Here is a 12,968-nt window from a genome sequence, read left to right on the forward strand (position 1 = left end):
CCCAGCCCTCCTGTACAGTGAGAGAGCGTCACCAGGCTGAATTTACTCCCGGTCCCCTTCATGTTGCATCGTTTACCAGACAGCTGTACCTTTGCTACACCGTAAAACCCTTCACGCCATTTTAATCAACTGCAATTTACAAAACTAAAATAAACTGAAGGGTATTTGTGGGGTTTTAGTATTGCTTGCCGTTATTCTGTGCCACTATTAACACCGAGCAGTGAGAGATAAAGAAGCCAGTAAACTAAACTGCCAACAGCGGTTTTCCCCTAATCGTCAATTCGTTTGAAAGCAGAAAATCCGATGCGACCTGAACGCAACAGCACGCAAACACAATCATTTAAAAATAAGTTCAGTATTTTTCAAATCTGTCTAAGAGTCAACCAACTTGATTTGTCAAGGTCGACTCCCCCTTTTTATCACATTTTTATCACATTTTAATTTACATGATTGCCATCCACTTAAACAAGTGGTGAGATCTACTCTCCAGTATCATTGGAAACCATTGGATCTGAAAAAATAAGATAAATAAGTTTCAATAATCCACCAGGCATTTAAACAAAGTAAACACTCAAACCACGAGAGGGGTCACTGGCCTTTTGTGCACTCAGTGTTTTCCAGGTTCAGACTTTGTCATCCTCTATCATAGGCTATTGACAAGTATCAGATGACTCATTAAACCAAACTGATTTATTGACATTTGTCAAAAGAACACCATCTGCAGCCATAGTCAGAGACAGCGTTTAATGTCAGCAGTGCCTCACAATTGGCCAGTTGACACACACCGTGACACGGTTAGTGTTCATCCTAATTTGTCCTGTTTAAAGATGTTCAGTTACAAAGATTGGTTTGATTTCATGGATTGATTATTTAAAGGGTGAGAAACAAAGCAGAGTTCTTTTTCACGCAGCTGCACACATTAAAGAACATGACAGTATTGAGTGACACGTATGTTTAGTTTACTGTTTGTTTTGTTGCTGTAATGTTTCTCAGCAGGAAAGCTACACTGACAAATTCCAATATTTATTGTACCAGAGAGCACAGTGAAATGTATTCAGACTGTGATGATCATCTGTGATAATGACAGGTGGTAGCAGGTCTCTGGTGTGAGAAATGACTCAACAAGGGATACAGATACAGTGTTTGAAGTGTTCAACCATTTTCAGATCGGCTGCATTCAATTGCTTATCCTGAACTATGAACATCAAGTGGAGGAGGAGCTGTAGTTAAAAGAAGAAACGGTTCAGATTTATCACCAAGGAAACAGTCAGTGTGATGTTGGCAGAAACATTAGCATCATTGGAATCATGGAAATTAAAAGTGTGTGTGTTGTGTTGCAATGTTTCAATTGCATCAACTGTTTTAAGATCAAACAGCACTTTAGATATCAGGCATTAATACAAGTCAAATAGAGGTTGAGATTATATGAGCACCCTTGCATCCATGCAACCACTCATGCAGACACAGTGACACAGACACACACACTCTGACGTTGTCTCTTTGTGAGCATCTACAGGTTCGGGGGTTAGGGAAATGTTTCTCTCAGGATGATTTCCTGTGGCACATCCCTGTTTGATGTGGCTGACCCGGGTTTTGCTACTCCTCTCTCCACAGGTTGGCATTAGTCAGTAGCTCCAGCTGCTGAGCTTTGTTTGAACTCCGCCCATTTTAAAATGCCAACCAGCATCCACTGGCAGGAAGGGGAGGACTGCTGGTAGGGGTCTCATCTGCAGGTGGTGTTGCGTAATGCAACAGGGTCAGGCGAATAGATTGTGACTGATACTGTCTTAAAGGAGACAGAATTGGACTAAAGCAGGGAGAAGGGGAAAAAAGAGTCACACTCTATCATCTAAATGCCAATACAAAAGCTTGTTCTGACTTTGAAGGTCTGCTGGAATTTCACAGCCAGGTACAATCTTTTAGGAGGCCTCACATCAGCTCCAGAGAGGAAGAGAAACAGCACTGACTTTGTATAATACTTATAAATTTCTTTAGGGGGGTGGTATGAAAACATTGATCTTGGACAGTTTATCTAATATATGCAGCATCTATCCCACTCGTAGAAGCCAGAGAGTGAATGTTGTGTTTCTTGATGTTGCAATGTGCTAATGAATGATTGGATTTCAGTTTCCTTTAATTTTGCCATGGTGAAATTATGAAACCAGAAAAATATATTTGTTATCCATAACAGAAATGTTGATGCTGTTCCTCTGAAAGAGTTCAGGGCCCTGCTTTCTACTTCTTCCATGTAGAGGTTTGCCACCATGGGAGGGGAGCCCATAGCACTGCCATGCCTTTGTCTGTAGAACCCCCAGTTATACTGGAAATAGGTGGTGTTTCGCTGAGGTCCAGTAGTTCACATATCTGTTCTGGGTTGAGGTTGGTTCTATTGTGAAGGGTGTTGTCGTGTAGCAGGCGTTGCCTTACGGTTCCCACTGCGTCCATAGCTGGTATGCATGTAAACAAGTTTTGTGTGCAGACCATTTCCAATAAACTTTTAAATTGAGTGAGTGAAATGGGATTTACAGTGTAGGCTATGCATGAGGCAATGCAGCTCAGTTTCTCTCCGTGTACTTCAACTCACTTCCACAATATTACTCACATCTAAAGTTTTTTCACTACATCCATTTCAGTTTGCATTCTTCATCCCTTTCCCCTTTTCTTCCATCTCTTCATGCAACTTCAACTGCTTCTTCATACAAATTCTTTTTTTTATTTAGTTTTTTTTGGCTTTATTATGAAGGGGACAGTGAGAGAGAGAGACAGGAAAGTTAGGGAAGAGAGAGAGGGAATGACATGCCGTAAAGGGCCTGAGTTGGATTCAAACCCAAACTGCTGTGGTATGAACTGAGCCTAAATGGTATGCGCTCTACCAGGTGAGTCACTGGAGCTTCCCTCTTCATACTAATTCAAGGCAGCAACGCAGTTTGGCTTCAGCTTGCCCCCTTGCAGTAGGATGGCTTTATTCTTCAGAAATTGCAGTTTCCAGTTTTCTAATAATGAATTAGATTTGCTGATCATGCAAGTAACTTTATCATGTATGTACTGACAAATCAATGATGAATTTTCGAGTTTATCTTTAAGGATGCTGTCTTGAAAAACTGCCTCTGGAGTAGTGGTGGTAATTTATCCGGTTGCTTTTAGCTCCATCTAGTGGTTGTTAGTCCACACTACAATAGCTGGCAGTGTATCTGATGTCTGGCCAACAATTAAAATGATTGCTGTTGCTTCTTCTAATATGGTAGACATTCAGAGTTTATATCCAAGATATTAGGCTTTCCTAAAAAAGTAAACAGTAGCTGGATGTCTTTGGTTTATTTTCAGAACTCTTCCTGTTTAATTTTTGTCATTCATATTTTTAGTGGAAAATATAAACTTGCAGTAGCCTGTCTGTATTTTAAGATGAAGCCTGATGAAATAAGTAAAATTCAAAAACATCGTAAGGGTAAAAGAAAGAATACAAACTTGAAGACAATATTACTTCAATTACTGTGAAGCATACCTTGGAGGAAGCTTTCAAAATTCTCCCACCAGGGGGCATGTTTATTCTATATTAAGACCATTGAAAAGATTCAGCTTCCTAATTCCCATTTCACGAGTTATACTGTAGATCTAAAATAGACTTTTTGACATTCCTTAAAAGTGACAAAATAATCTGTAAATGTTTCTTCATCTGAAATGAGCAAGTACAATTAGTAGTTTTGTTTAATAAGGTTTCAACATCAAAGGATATAGACTAATGTATTGTATAAGATCATTTGGATTCATCGGAGTCACCCAGAAAGTTAATTGATTACACATTTTTGATTAATTTACATCAGGCAGATGGGTCCCAAATGTTGGAGTAACTGAATTGTCGATAAACTTGAAGATGTGTGATTTGATGTTCAAACTCTTCAACCAGAGATTAGCTGAAAATGGATTGTGAAGTACTTTTGTAAAGGCGAGTACTGTATGTATTGTATATCAAAAAATCTAAATAGACACAGCCCATATATATCAGCTGTTGTTTAATGCCTTGATACACATTTCATGCCGTACAAGTCCACTGCCCACTTTTATTTATCTTTACCTCAATAACATATTTAATTTCAACTGGACTCAGTCTATTTAATAGAGAGAGCAAATGTCTTAACCTGCGGATTGATATAAAAGTCATTTGATTATCTACTTATAAAACTTTGCATCCTAATGGGTGTTCAGTTTAATGCTACTACATTATAATGTGAGTCTGGTTTAGACTGAGAATTACACAGATTACTGTAACTGTATATGATGTAGTAGCTCTATGCACTCATAGACACAAAACCTCAGAAAGTTACATCACACAGCAGAGCTGAAATATTTCTCAGGTCTTGCATCACTGGCAGCCCTGCTCTACTTCCTCCAGTGAAGTCTTTGTGTCCAGCAATTCCTCCCTGTGGAGTGGTTGCTGTAGCCATTTAGATACACAGTTTATCACCTATCACAGTGTTAAGATTCCTTTAGAAACCCGTTGTTGGATATTTTTTTCTCAATTAAAATATTTGTCTTTTAGTCCTTCCTGAGTTCTTTAAACTGTTTTGGATGCACGTCTGTAGCATTGGAATCAGTAAACAATATGCGCATAAGGAGGGTATATTAGAGAAGAAACCCTACACTGATACATCTGGAAGAGATAAGCAGGACGAGAGGTGTTTAGAAAACCCCCAAACAGTTGCAACAGGCTGCCAAAACCCTGTTAGTCTTTTTGGTTGCAGAACTAACACAGATGGTTTGGTCACAACCCCCCTATAGCTCTGTTTTCTTCAGCAGTAGCAACTATAATGCAACTGCATAAACAACTGTTTGCCATCCATTCCTTACAAAATGTACAATATAACAGTACAGTACAAATCTGTCTTACAACGCATAAAAATAATAGTGATCACCTTACATTTTCCAGTCAGTACCTGTTGACATAATCTATCATTTCAATCCAAATGTATAGACTAGAAATGAAACCAGAAAGCAAAAGAGAGAAGGAGGGAGAGACTCAGCCGAAGATGCAGTTGACCGAGACTAGTGCGGAGGTCAGTGTAATCACGTGCAGATGTTGAATGCCTCTATCCCTGAAATAGCATTTTATTGCTGTAGTTTGCAAGAATTGCTCCACCCTCCAAGGTCTGCTATTCCTACTCTTACATCAGATTCTGTAGTAGAGAAAATGTGACATATACTGACAATCTTTTCACTCTCACCGGTTGAAATATTCATTTATTGCTGCGCCTGTAGCTCTCACATCCTTCCCTGCCATGTTAGAGAAGATGAAAGTTTCACAGTATTTAAACTGTTTGTGTGTGGTGGTGATTCAGAAAAGTGCTGGAAGAGTCTTTATGCTCACACAGACACGTAGACACATGGTATATATATAGACAGCATAAAGAGGTCACACACAGGGTGTGTGGTCTTGGAGGACCCCTGTGTCTCTTTTATCCTTCCTTAAAAAAACAAAGAATTAACATCTTGTTCTGTTGTCAGTAAAGATACCTTTCTGCATGATTCTTGTGTGTAACAGGGCAGTTTTTCTGTAAAGCTAACATTACAATGCAGTATCACAACGCTGAATTTGCCATGAGATTATGTAGTGTTACAAAATGAATGCCTAACTATACGCAGTCTTTCATGTTTCCTGTCCATGAGCTGCCTTCACATCCTCTGTCTGTGCCTTTGTACCACATTAGGTAGACAATGAAAGGAGTGCTTTTTAAATGGAGATTAAGTGTAATAGGAGCTCTGACCAGGCTTGTCTGATCCAGAAATTGCCCGCACTCACATGCTGAGGAATTTGAGTGTAAACTGTAGCTCCTGGTGCTTTTTTCCGAGTGACAAACAACCCCCTCACCGGAGCGAAGCGGCTGCAAGCCTGCCCCCGATCATGTGAGATCCTAGTGAGCATGATTTCAATAAGGAGTTAGGATTTGGAGATTTGTTTTCCTCAAACCTTCGTAGAACTTTCTTGATGCCTCCCGCAACCAGTCATTGAAAAAAAGGCCAGTCAGTCATCAGTTGGCATGTCAGGACAGTGTGCTGAGAGCTGCAAAAGAGGAGGAATTTGGTAATCCCTCTGGTTGTAAAGTAGTGTGTGTTAAACATCATGATCAGTATTTTATACTGCACATAATGTGTTGACAGAGTTGACATTATAGCTGTTCATCTTTGATGTCTTTAATATCGATCAGTAAAGACTGAACAGATTTCCATACATTACACGTACCCCTTATTTTGTTTAAAATGTTCCTGCACAGAACAAAGGAGGCCCTGGTCAGGACATGACAGTTTTTATGACAGTGGTCCTGCATTACACCCCCATCCTTCCAGCACCCTGCAATCGGCAGCTGAGTTGGACAGACGTGGCGCTGTGGGGGTGGGGGTACGGGTGGGGGCAGGGCTGGAGATCTGGCAACTTCTGTGAAGCATGGCTACAACTTGAATGAAGCTTTTTACAGCTCTGGACGTTTCCATTTGAAACTACACATCAGTCTAATGAGGTTAACTACAATAAATTACTGCGTGTCCTCTGAGAACAGTTGTTTCCATTCACTGGTGTCTTGTCTGCTGAGAATGCAGTGGGGTGGTGTCCAAGAGAGGCTCACACACTCCAAGTTGCAACAACTGCAAAAACAAGCTTTGGCATGCCACATCCTGTATTTTCTTATGCATAAGAATCATTAAGTTCATATTAAAACACAGTTTTATCTTTATCTTTTAGATGTGATGAAACCAATGTTGCAGATTGAGTCAGCAAACAGCATTAGAACCTAGAGGCTGAGGAGTATCTTTATACAACAGCGGCCACAACTGACCCACAATCAGATTTCCTCTGAGTTTCTCTCTGCAGCCGCTCATCTGGAAAGTTTCGAAGCTGAACCCAGATCAGGTCTGAGGAGTTGACTCCAGCCGACCCCCTTCTTTCCAGCCTGTGGGACGTCCCAGCTCCCAACTTCCTGGGGAAAATACAGACAGCCTCATTTGAATATCCCATTCCCACTTCTAGAAAATTCTCTCTCGGGCTATATAGAGCAGGAGAGTGTGCTACAGTTACACAATCCACAGGACACAACTCAGAAGAGAAACCCTGCGACTCTGTGCCAGGTGAGGATTGGAAGATAACTGTCTTTGTTTTCAGGAAGGAATGCAGAGGGTGAATGGGCTGCTTTGTTGTTAAGGTTTAATGTTACAGCGCAGCATTGTTCCATTTTAACCAGTTTGAAATCTTCTGCTATTTCTCTGGCTGTTTGACCTGCATATTTCACAGAATATCTTTAACTTATTTGCGAGGAAAACAAAGACAGATTTGTTGGCAGAGCTTAAAGTTTTCATGCAATCTCAGCAAAGCTTTTTCCCTCCAGCATGCCAGTGCTTTGTCGTCTATTTAAAGGCATTTAACTGCAAATTCACCAAAATGTTCTGTATATGCACCTAATCTGGCTTTTTTATTAACTTTGACCTGTCACTATTTGTTGAGGAGAGGTTCAAATCTGTCCTCTAGAAATCCGTGCTTCTCTACCGTGGCACAGCTGATTGGATGAAAGTTTTTTTCTGGGTCACACACAGCCAATGAAAACAGCTTACGTGTCTGATTGTGAACAAGTGATGACTAACTACTACAATAACTTAGACATTTGAAGTTTAACGGATGAAAACTGGGGAATAAGAAGGAGAAATTAGACAACACAGACTGTTTCCATCAGAGCCTGAATAATGTTTCCTTGCCTGCTCTGTGGAGATTACTACGTACACCTCTTGTCTTTCAGAATGAAAATCGCAGACATCAAAACAACTCAAGGTATCCGAACATGATGCAAAAGTCATTTCTGCTGTATCACAAATATGCAAATACTGAGATACTGGCAACATATGTCTGCACTGGTGGAGAGGAGACAGAAACGTGTTCAGAGACGTCAGGGCAGCTGGTTAATTGCAACCTCAGGCTATATACATTTGGTCCTTTGTTTGAAGTGATGGGATGAGTTAGATACAGCCTACATCAGGCACACACCCTTCTCTAGGACAAAAAGATGGCTCAGGGTGTCGCTACAGAGAACATGCAAATGCATCAAACATAGGGATTTCTGATCCTTATTTCTACTGGCTCAAGAAAAACAAGCGCTTGAGGTCATTAAAGTGCAGATGTGCAACAGTTTGCGTCAATTACAGGAAATGTAGAGAATAGGGAGGTATCATATTACACCCTTGAGTCAGCACACAGCTACACTCCGAGTGGACAGCAGCTCCAGCTGTACAGCTGAGCCTCCAGTTGCTGCTGACGTGGCGGGCAACATGTCTGCCTCAAACTGGAGGCCATCCCGAGCTTCTGTGTGGGCTGAGCCAACCCCTCCCTGCATCTACGTCATCACATCCCATTCTGTGTCCGGGCAGTTTCACATTTTCTTTCTGCTGAATTTATAGTTTTAAAAACTAAATATAGTTCGGATATGTATCAATTCCACAAAGTCTCTCTGAGGATATATTCTGACATGTGCCTTCCATCTCAAACTCAATACTTGCATATGCTTTATTTGATTTCACTCAAACAACCCAGATTAAGTCATATTAACCCATATCTTTTTCTTTTGTTCCTTTTTCGCAGGCTGCTACAGCTGCTTTTGGAGACAGACAGGATGTGGATGACCAACGTTGTTGCTCTTTGTCTGCTGGCCCTTGTGGCCTCTGCAGAGGACAAGAAGCTGAGCAGCCATGCCACCACGCTGGCTGACAACAGCGCTAACCTGGCTTTTAGGTCTGCATCCGTATTATGATTATACATTTGTAACATAAAGTGGCCTGATTATAGTCTCAATTATTTCTATAGATTTGCTTAAGCACTTTTTTCTTAGAAAAACATAAGTAAATAATTGTTTTTGTGATTTTGATTTAGCCTCTACCACAACATGGCAAAGGAGAAAGACACAGAGAACATCCTCATCTCTCCTGTGGTGGTGGCCTCCTCTCTGGGGATGGTGGCTCTTGGTGGAAAGGCCTCCACTGCCTCCCAGGTCAAGACCGTGCTGAGTGCTGACAAACTGAAGGATGAGCATCTGCACTCAGGGTTGTCTGAGCTGCTTTCTGAGGTATGAAGAACAAATATAAAACACAATACATTAGACCTCATTATCAACAATTTTAAATTTTGGTACCAGAAGAGGCTTCAATATAGACCCTCAATAGTTTCAAACTTTTGCACATTTGTCTGATTATATGTTGCTTCATCCCAGGTGAGCAACGCCAAGACACGCAATACTACCTGGAAGATCAACAACCGCCTCTACGGCCCCAGCTCCGTTTCCTTCGCTGACGATTTTGTGAAAAGCAGCAAGAAGCACTACAACTACGACCATTCGAAAATCAACTTCAGGGACAAGAGGAGCGCCGTGAACTCCATCAATGAATGGGCGGCGAAGTCAACAGATGGCAAACTGCCTGAGATCACCAAGGACGTGCAGAACCCAGATGGAGCCATGATTGTCAATGCCATGTTCTTCAAGCGTGAGTATAAACAGTATTTCTGATTCCGAGCCTGGTATGTTTCACATTTTTGATCATAACTCTGAAACGTGACTGTACAGAGGTATAACAGAGTCTTTTAATATTTCGTCCCACAGCTCACTGGGATGAAAAGTTCCATCATAAAATGGTGGACAACCGAGGCTTCCTGGTTACTCGCTCATTCACCGTTGGAGTTCCCATGATGCATCGCACAGGTGAGTCTCTCCATCATCTCTGCTTCTGATCTTATTATGTCTTCAGAGCTTCATAGCTGCCTCAACAAAAATCCAAGCAAGATAAGGTATCTGATTAGTCTGACTGCGCTTCACAGGTCTGTATGACTTCTATGAGGACACAGCGAACAACATCTTTGTGCTGAACATGCCTCTGGGCAAGAAGCAGGCCTCCATGATCCTCATCATGCCCTACCACCTGGAGCCCCTGAACCGCCTGGAGAAACTCCTGACCAGGAAGCAGGTGGACACTTGGCTCAGCAAGATGGAGAACAAACCTGTGGCCATCTCTCTTCCTAAAATCTCTGTGGAAGTCAGCCACAATCTGCAGGTAAATTGGTGGCAATTTGGTGATTTGATGGTTATCACAACATAGATATCCAAAAATCAGACATCAAACAAAAATAACCTTAACCCTGTGTGTTGAGCAAATCTGTCTCTTTGTCTTCTCCAGAAACACTTGGCTGAGCTCGGCCTGACCGAGGCTGTGGACAAAGCCAAGGCTGACCTGTCCAACATCTCTGGAAAGAAGGACCTCTACCTCTCCAACGTCTTCCACGCATCGGCCCTGGAGTTGGACGTGGAGGGAAATCCGTTCGACACCAACATCTTCGGCACCGAAAAGCTGAGGAACCCCAAACTTTTCTACGTAGATCACCCCTTCATTTTCCTGGTGAAGGACAACAAGACCAACTCCATCCTTTACATTGGCAGAGTGGTTAGACCCAAAGGAGATAAGATGCGTGATGAGCTATAATGTTAATGTTGTGAATCACTTTGGGTAGCTTTGTGAAATTATGTCAGGATCCTGTGTGTGCATTTTGGTATTACTGTTACCTCATGAGCACATTCCAATAGACAATCTGTGGACTGAAAATCTGAGCTTACTGTTTTTAGACACACTACACCTTCCCAGGGAACAATTTTGTATGTTTAAGCCTCAGCGTTAAGCCTCCTTGGATTGAATTATGTCCTTAATCACACAGAAAAACACAAATATTTGCCTCATTTGAGATTTCCATAAACGAAAAGCAGTTGGCACAACAGACAACATGCTTATATTAAGTATGATCTCTTTTTCTTTACATTCTATTTTTGCAATTGTGGTTCAGCCATGATTAATGTGCTCTTCTTGCAGTATCTTTAATGTTTAAAGAAAAAAAGATCTTTGCACAAGCTTGTCTTACAGATCTGTCTCACTCCCTCCCTTATTTTGCTTCCAGTCTGCACTGCACTGAATTGTTCGTCTACACAAGCTGAGTTTGCAGTGGAAAGGTGGCAAACGTCTGATGCTTAATTTATGTCCACTTGCCAACCATACAGTTGTTGCTGCAGGTATTTTCCACAAAGAAGCTGTTGGAACTGTGTGTTTATGAAATCATGTGTTCATTTTCCAATAAAAATAAAGGAAATGCTCTTTGTGTGTGTGTCCTGTTTTTATAAAAGCATGCCTGAATACAACAAAAAAGCAGTTGATACAGTCCTCTGGAGTGCTGAACAGAGGAATGTGAGCACGCAAGAGTTAACATCTCAAAGGAAAAGGGATAACAATCTTTCCAGTTGACTAGAGGTCAAACAATCCTGCCATCTCTGGAATGCAGGGACATGACAATGGCCGCCCTTTCCTCATACTGCTAATCTGCTGTAGATAACCAGCCAGAGAATTTGGTGGTTCATTTCTTTAACCACCACTAGCCTTAATAATAAGTGGGATCTTTGTTAGGACGTCCCAACCAGAGGAAAAGCTGACTCTGCGGTGGAAAAACTGGAGTGCAGGGTTATCATGGTGAGTGGGGAACTTAATCTCCTGCCGTTCCAGCACAGCAAATGAAAAGGTGTAGCTGCACCTCAACAGTGGGTCAACAAAAGAATCAAAATCAGTAGTTTTTAACACCTTTCACACACTCAAAACATTAGCTCAAGACTTTTGTTATCACATAAATAATACAACCCCTTTGTAAGAAATACAGTAAATGGCTTAGATTTTTTTCCGTGTAAGAGCTGTAGCACCACCCTCTGGTTGTAAAGAGTAAAACGACTATAAGCAAGATAATTATGATGTTACAAATCAATGGTTTAATTATTTTATCATGTTGTATTTACATGCACATTGTACTTTGCAGTGCAGGAATAATACACAAGACAAAATAACAACATATAAATTACACAATGTGCAAGTCTCTGACTGACTTTGCTGTACACCAAGCATGAATTACGCTTCTCCTATAGTCAACATTAAAATCATAGAATATAAGGGGATTATTTCCATTTGTTGTTTAAAAAAAAGACAATAATTGTCTAAGGTTTGGTTGAGATGAGACTTTATATTTTGGGATTTAGGTCAAAACTTTGAAGAATACATTTCTACGAAGTAACATATTAATATCATTATCATTTATTTGGATTCATGTTTTTCTTTTAAATTTGTGCTCTCAGGTATTCCCCTACACCTACATGCCATTTCAATAAACTGCATCAGCATCTACATTTTGTCGCTTTTATTCTTTTACTTCAAAGCACTCAATAATAAAAAATCTGTTCAATGCTTCTTAGCAAATGTCTTAATTTGAACACTAGATGGCGGTGTTCAGCCAGTGCACAGCTCGCACACATCACCATGCTTCTGTGAGGGAAACTATACCTGACACTCTGGAAGTGTTTTAATGTACCCGAGTAGAAGGGTGCAAAGTGAGCAGTCACACTCCCAGATATGATTAATGTTGTACACTCAGCTTGCTTCCCTGAACGCAGACATAAACATCTATGGATTTATGTACAAAAGTTACTCTGTAGTCAAGAAAGGTGGGTTGATGTTGTAAATAAAATTGTTGCGTGAACAGGCACACACACAGATTGTGTTCTTATATTGACACATTAAAGAGAGGATGTAAAGTTAACTGTGATAACAGAATAATATGCAAAAAAAAAAAGAAAAGAAAAAAAAGCTGAAATGTTGATCTATTATGAATAATTTCTTTTCACATCATAGCTTCGTATTACAGGACTATTATTGATAGCAGGAGTGTCATATCATTCAGAGATGTAGCAGAAGCATGTAGCTGTATCAGTCAACTCAATTTACTTCAACCAGAATTATAGATGATGATATCAAGTGTTACAACAACGTGTTAGTGGAATAAATCAACCACTGAGCACTTTGGAAATAGTAAAATTCCATTGACTATAGCAGAAAAGAAAAATAATCTTTCCTTTTCATTAGTGGCAATC

At 40.6% G+C, this 12,968-nt stretch overlaps 1 protein-coding gene across 2 annotated transcripts; it reads left to right on the top strand.

Moving 5' to 3' along the window:
* Window positions 1-6,964: 6,964 nt before the first annotated feature.
* serpinh1b (serpin peptidase inhibitor, clade H (heat shock protein 47), member 1b) lies at window positions 6,965-11,161 on the top strand. 2 transcript variants are annotated; one of them, XM_056375011.1, is made up of 8 exons: window positions 6,994-7,113; window positions 7,776-7,807; window positions 8,612-8,761; window positions 8,900-9,092; window positions 9,237-9,507; window positions 9,624-9,722; window positions 9,839-10,071; window positions 10,195-11,161. In XM_056375011.1, the coding sequence occupies exons 3-8, from the start codon at window positions 8,643-8,645 to the stop codon at window positions 10,495-10,497; spliced, it is 1,218 nt and encodes a 405-aa protein (XP_056230986.1). In that variant the 5' UTR covers window positions 6,994-7,113; window positions 7,776-7,807; window positions 8,612-8,642; the 3' UTR covers window positions 10,498-11,161. The 2 variants fall into 2 exon arrangements, with proteins under 2 accessions (XP_056230987.1, XP_056230986.1); XM_056375012.1 differs by lacking the exon at window positions 7,776-7,807 and having other exon boundaries at window positions 6,965-7,113.
* Window positions 11,162-12,968: the final 1,807 nt, after the last annotated feature.

Source organism: Seriola aureovittata, chromosome 4, assembly GCF_021018895.1.
Source record: "Seriola aureovittata isolate HTS-2021-v1 ecotype China chromosome 4, ASM2101889v1, whole genome shotgun sequence".
In the NCBI taxonomy this organism is placed as follows: domain Eukaryota; kingdom Metazoa; phylum Chordata; class Actinopteri; order Carangiformes; family Carangidae; genus Seriola; species Seriola aureovittata.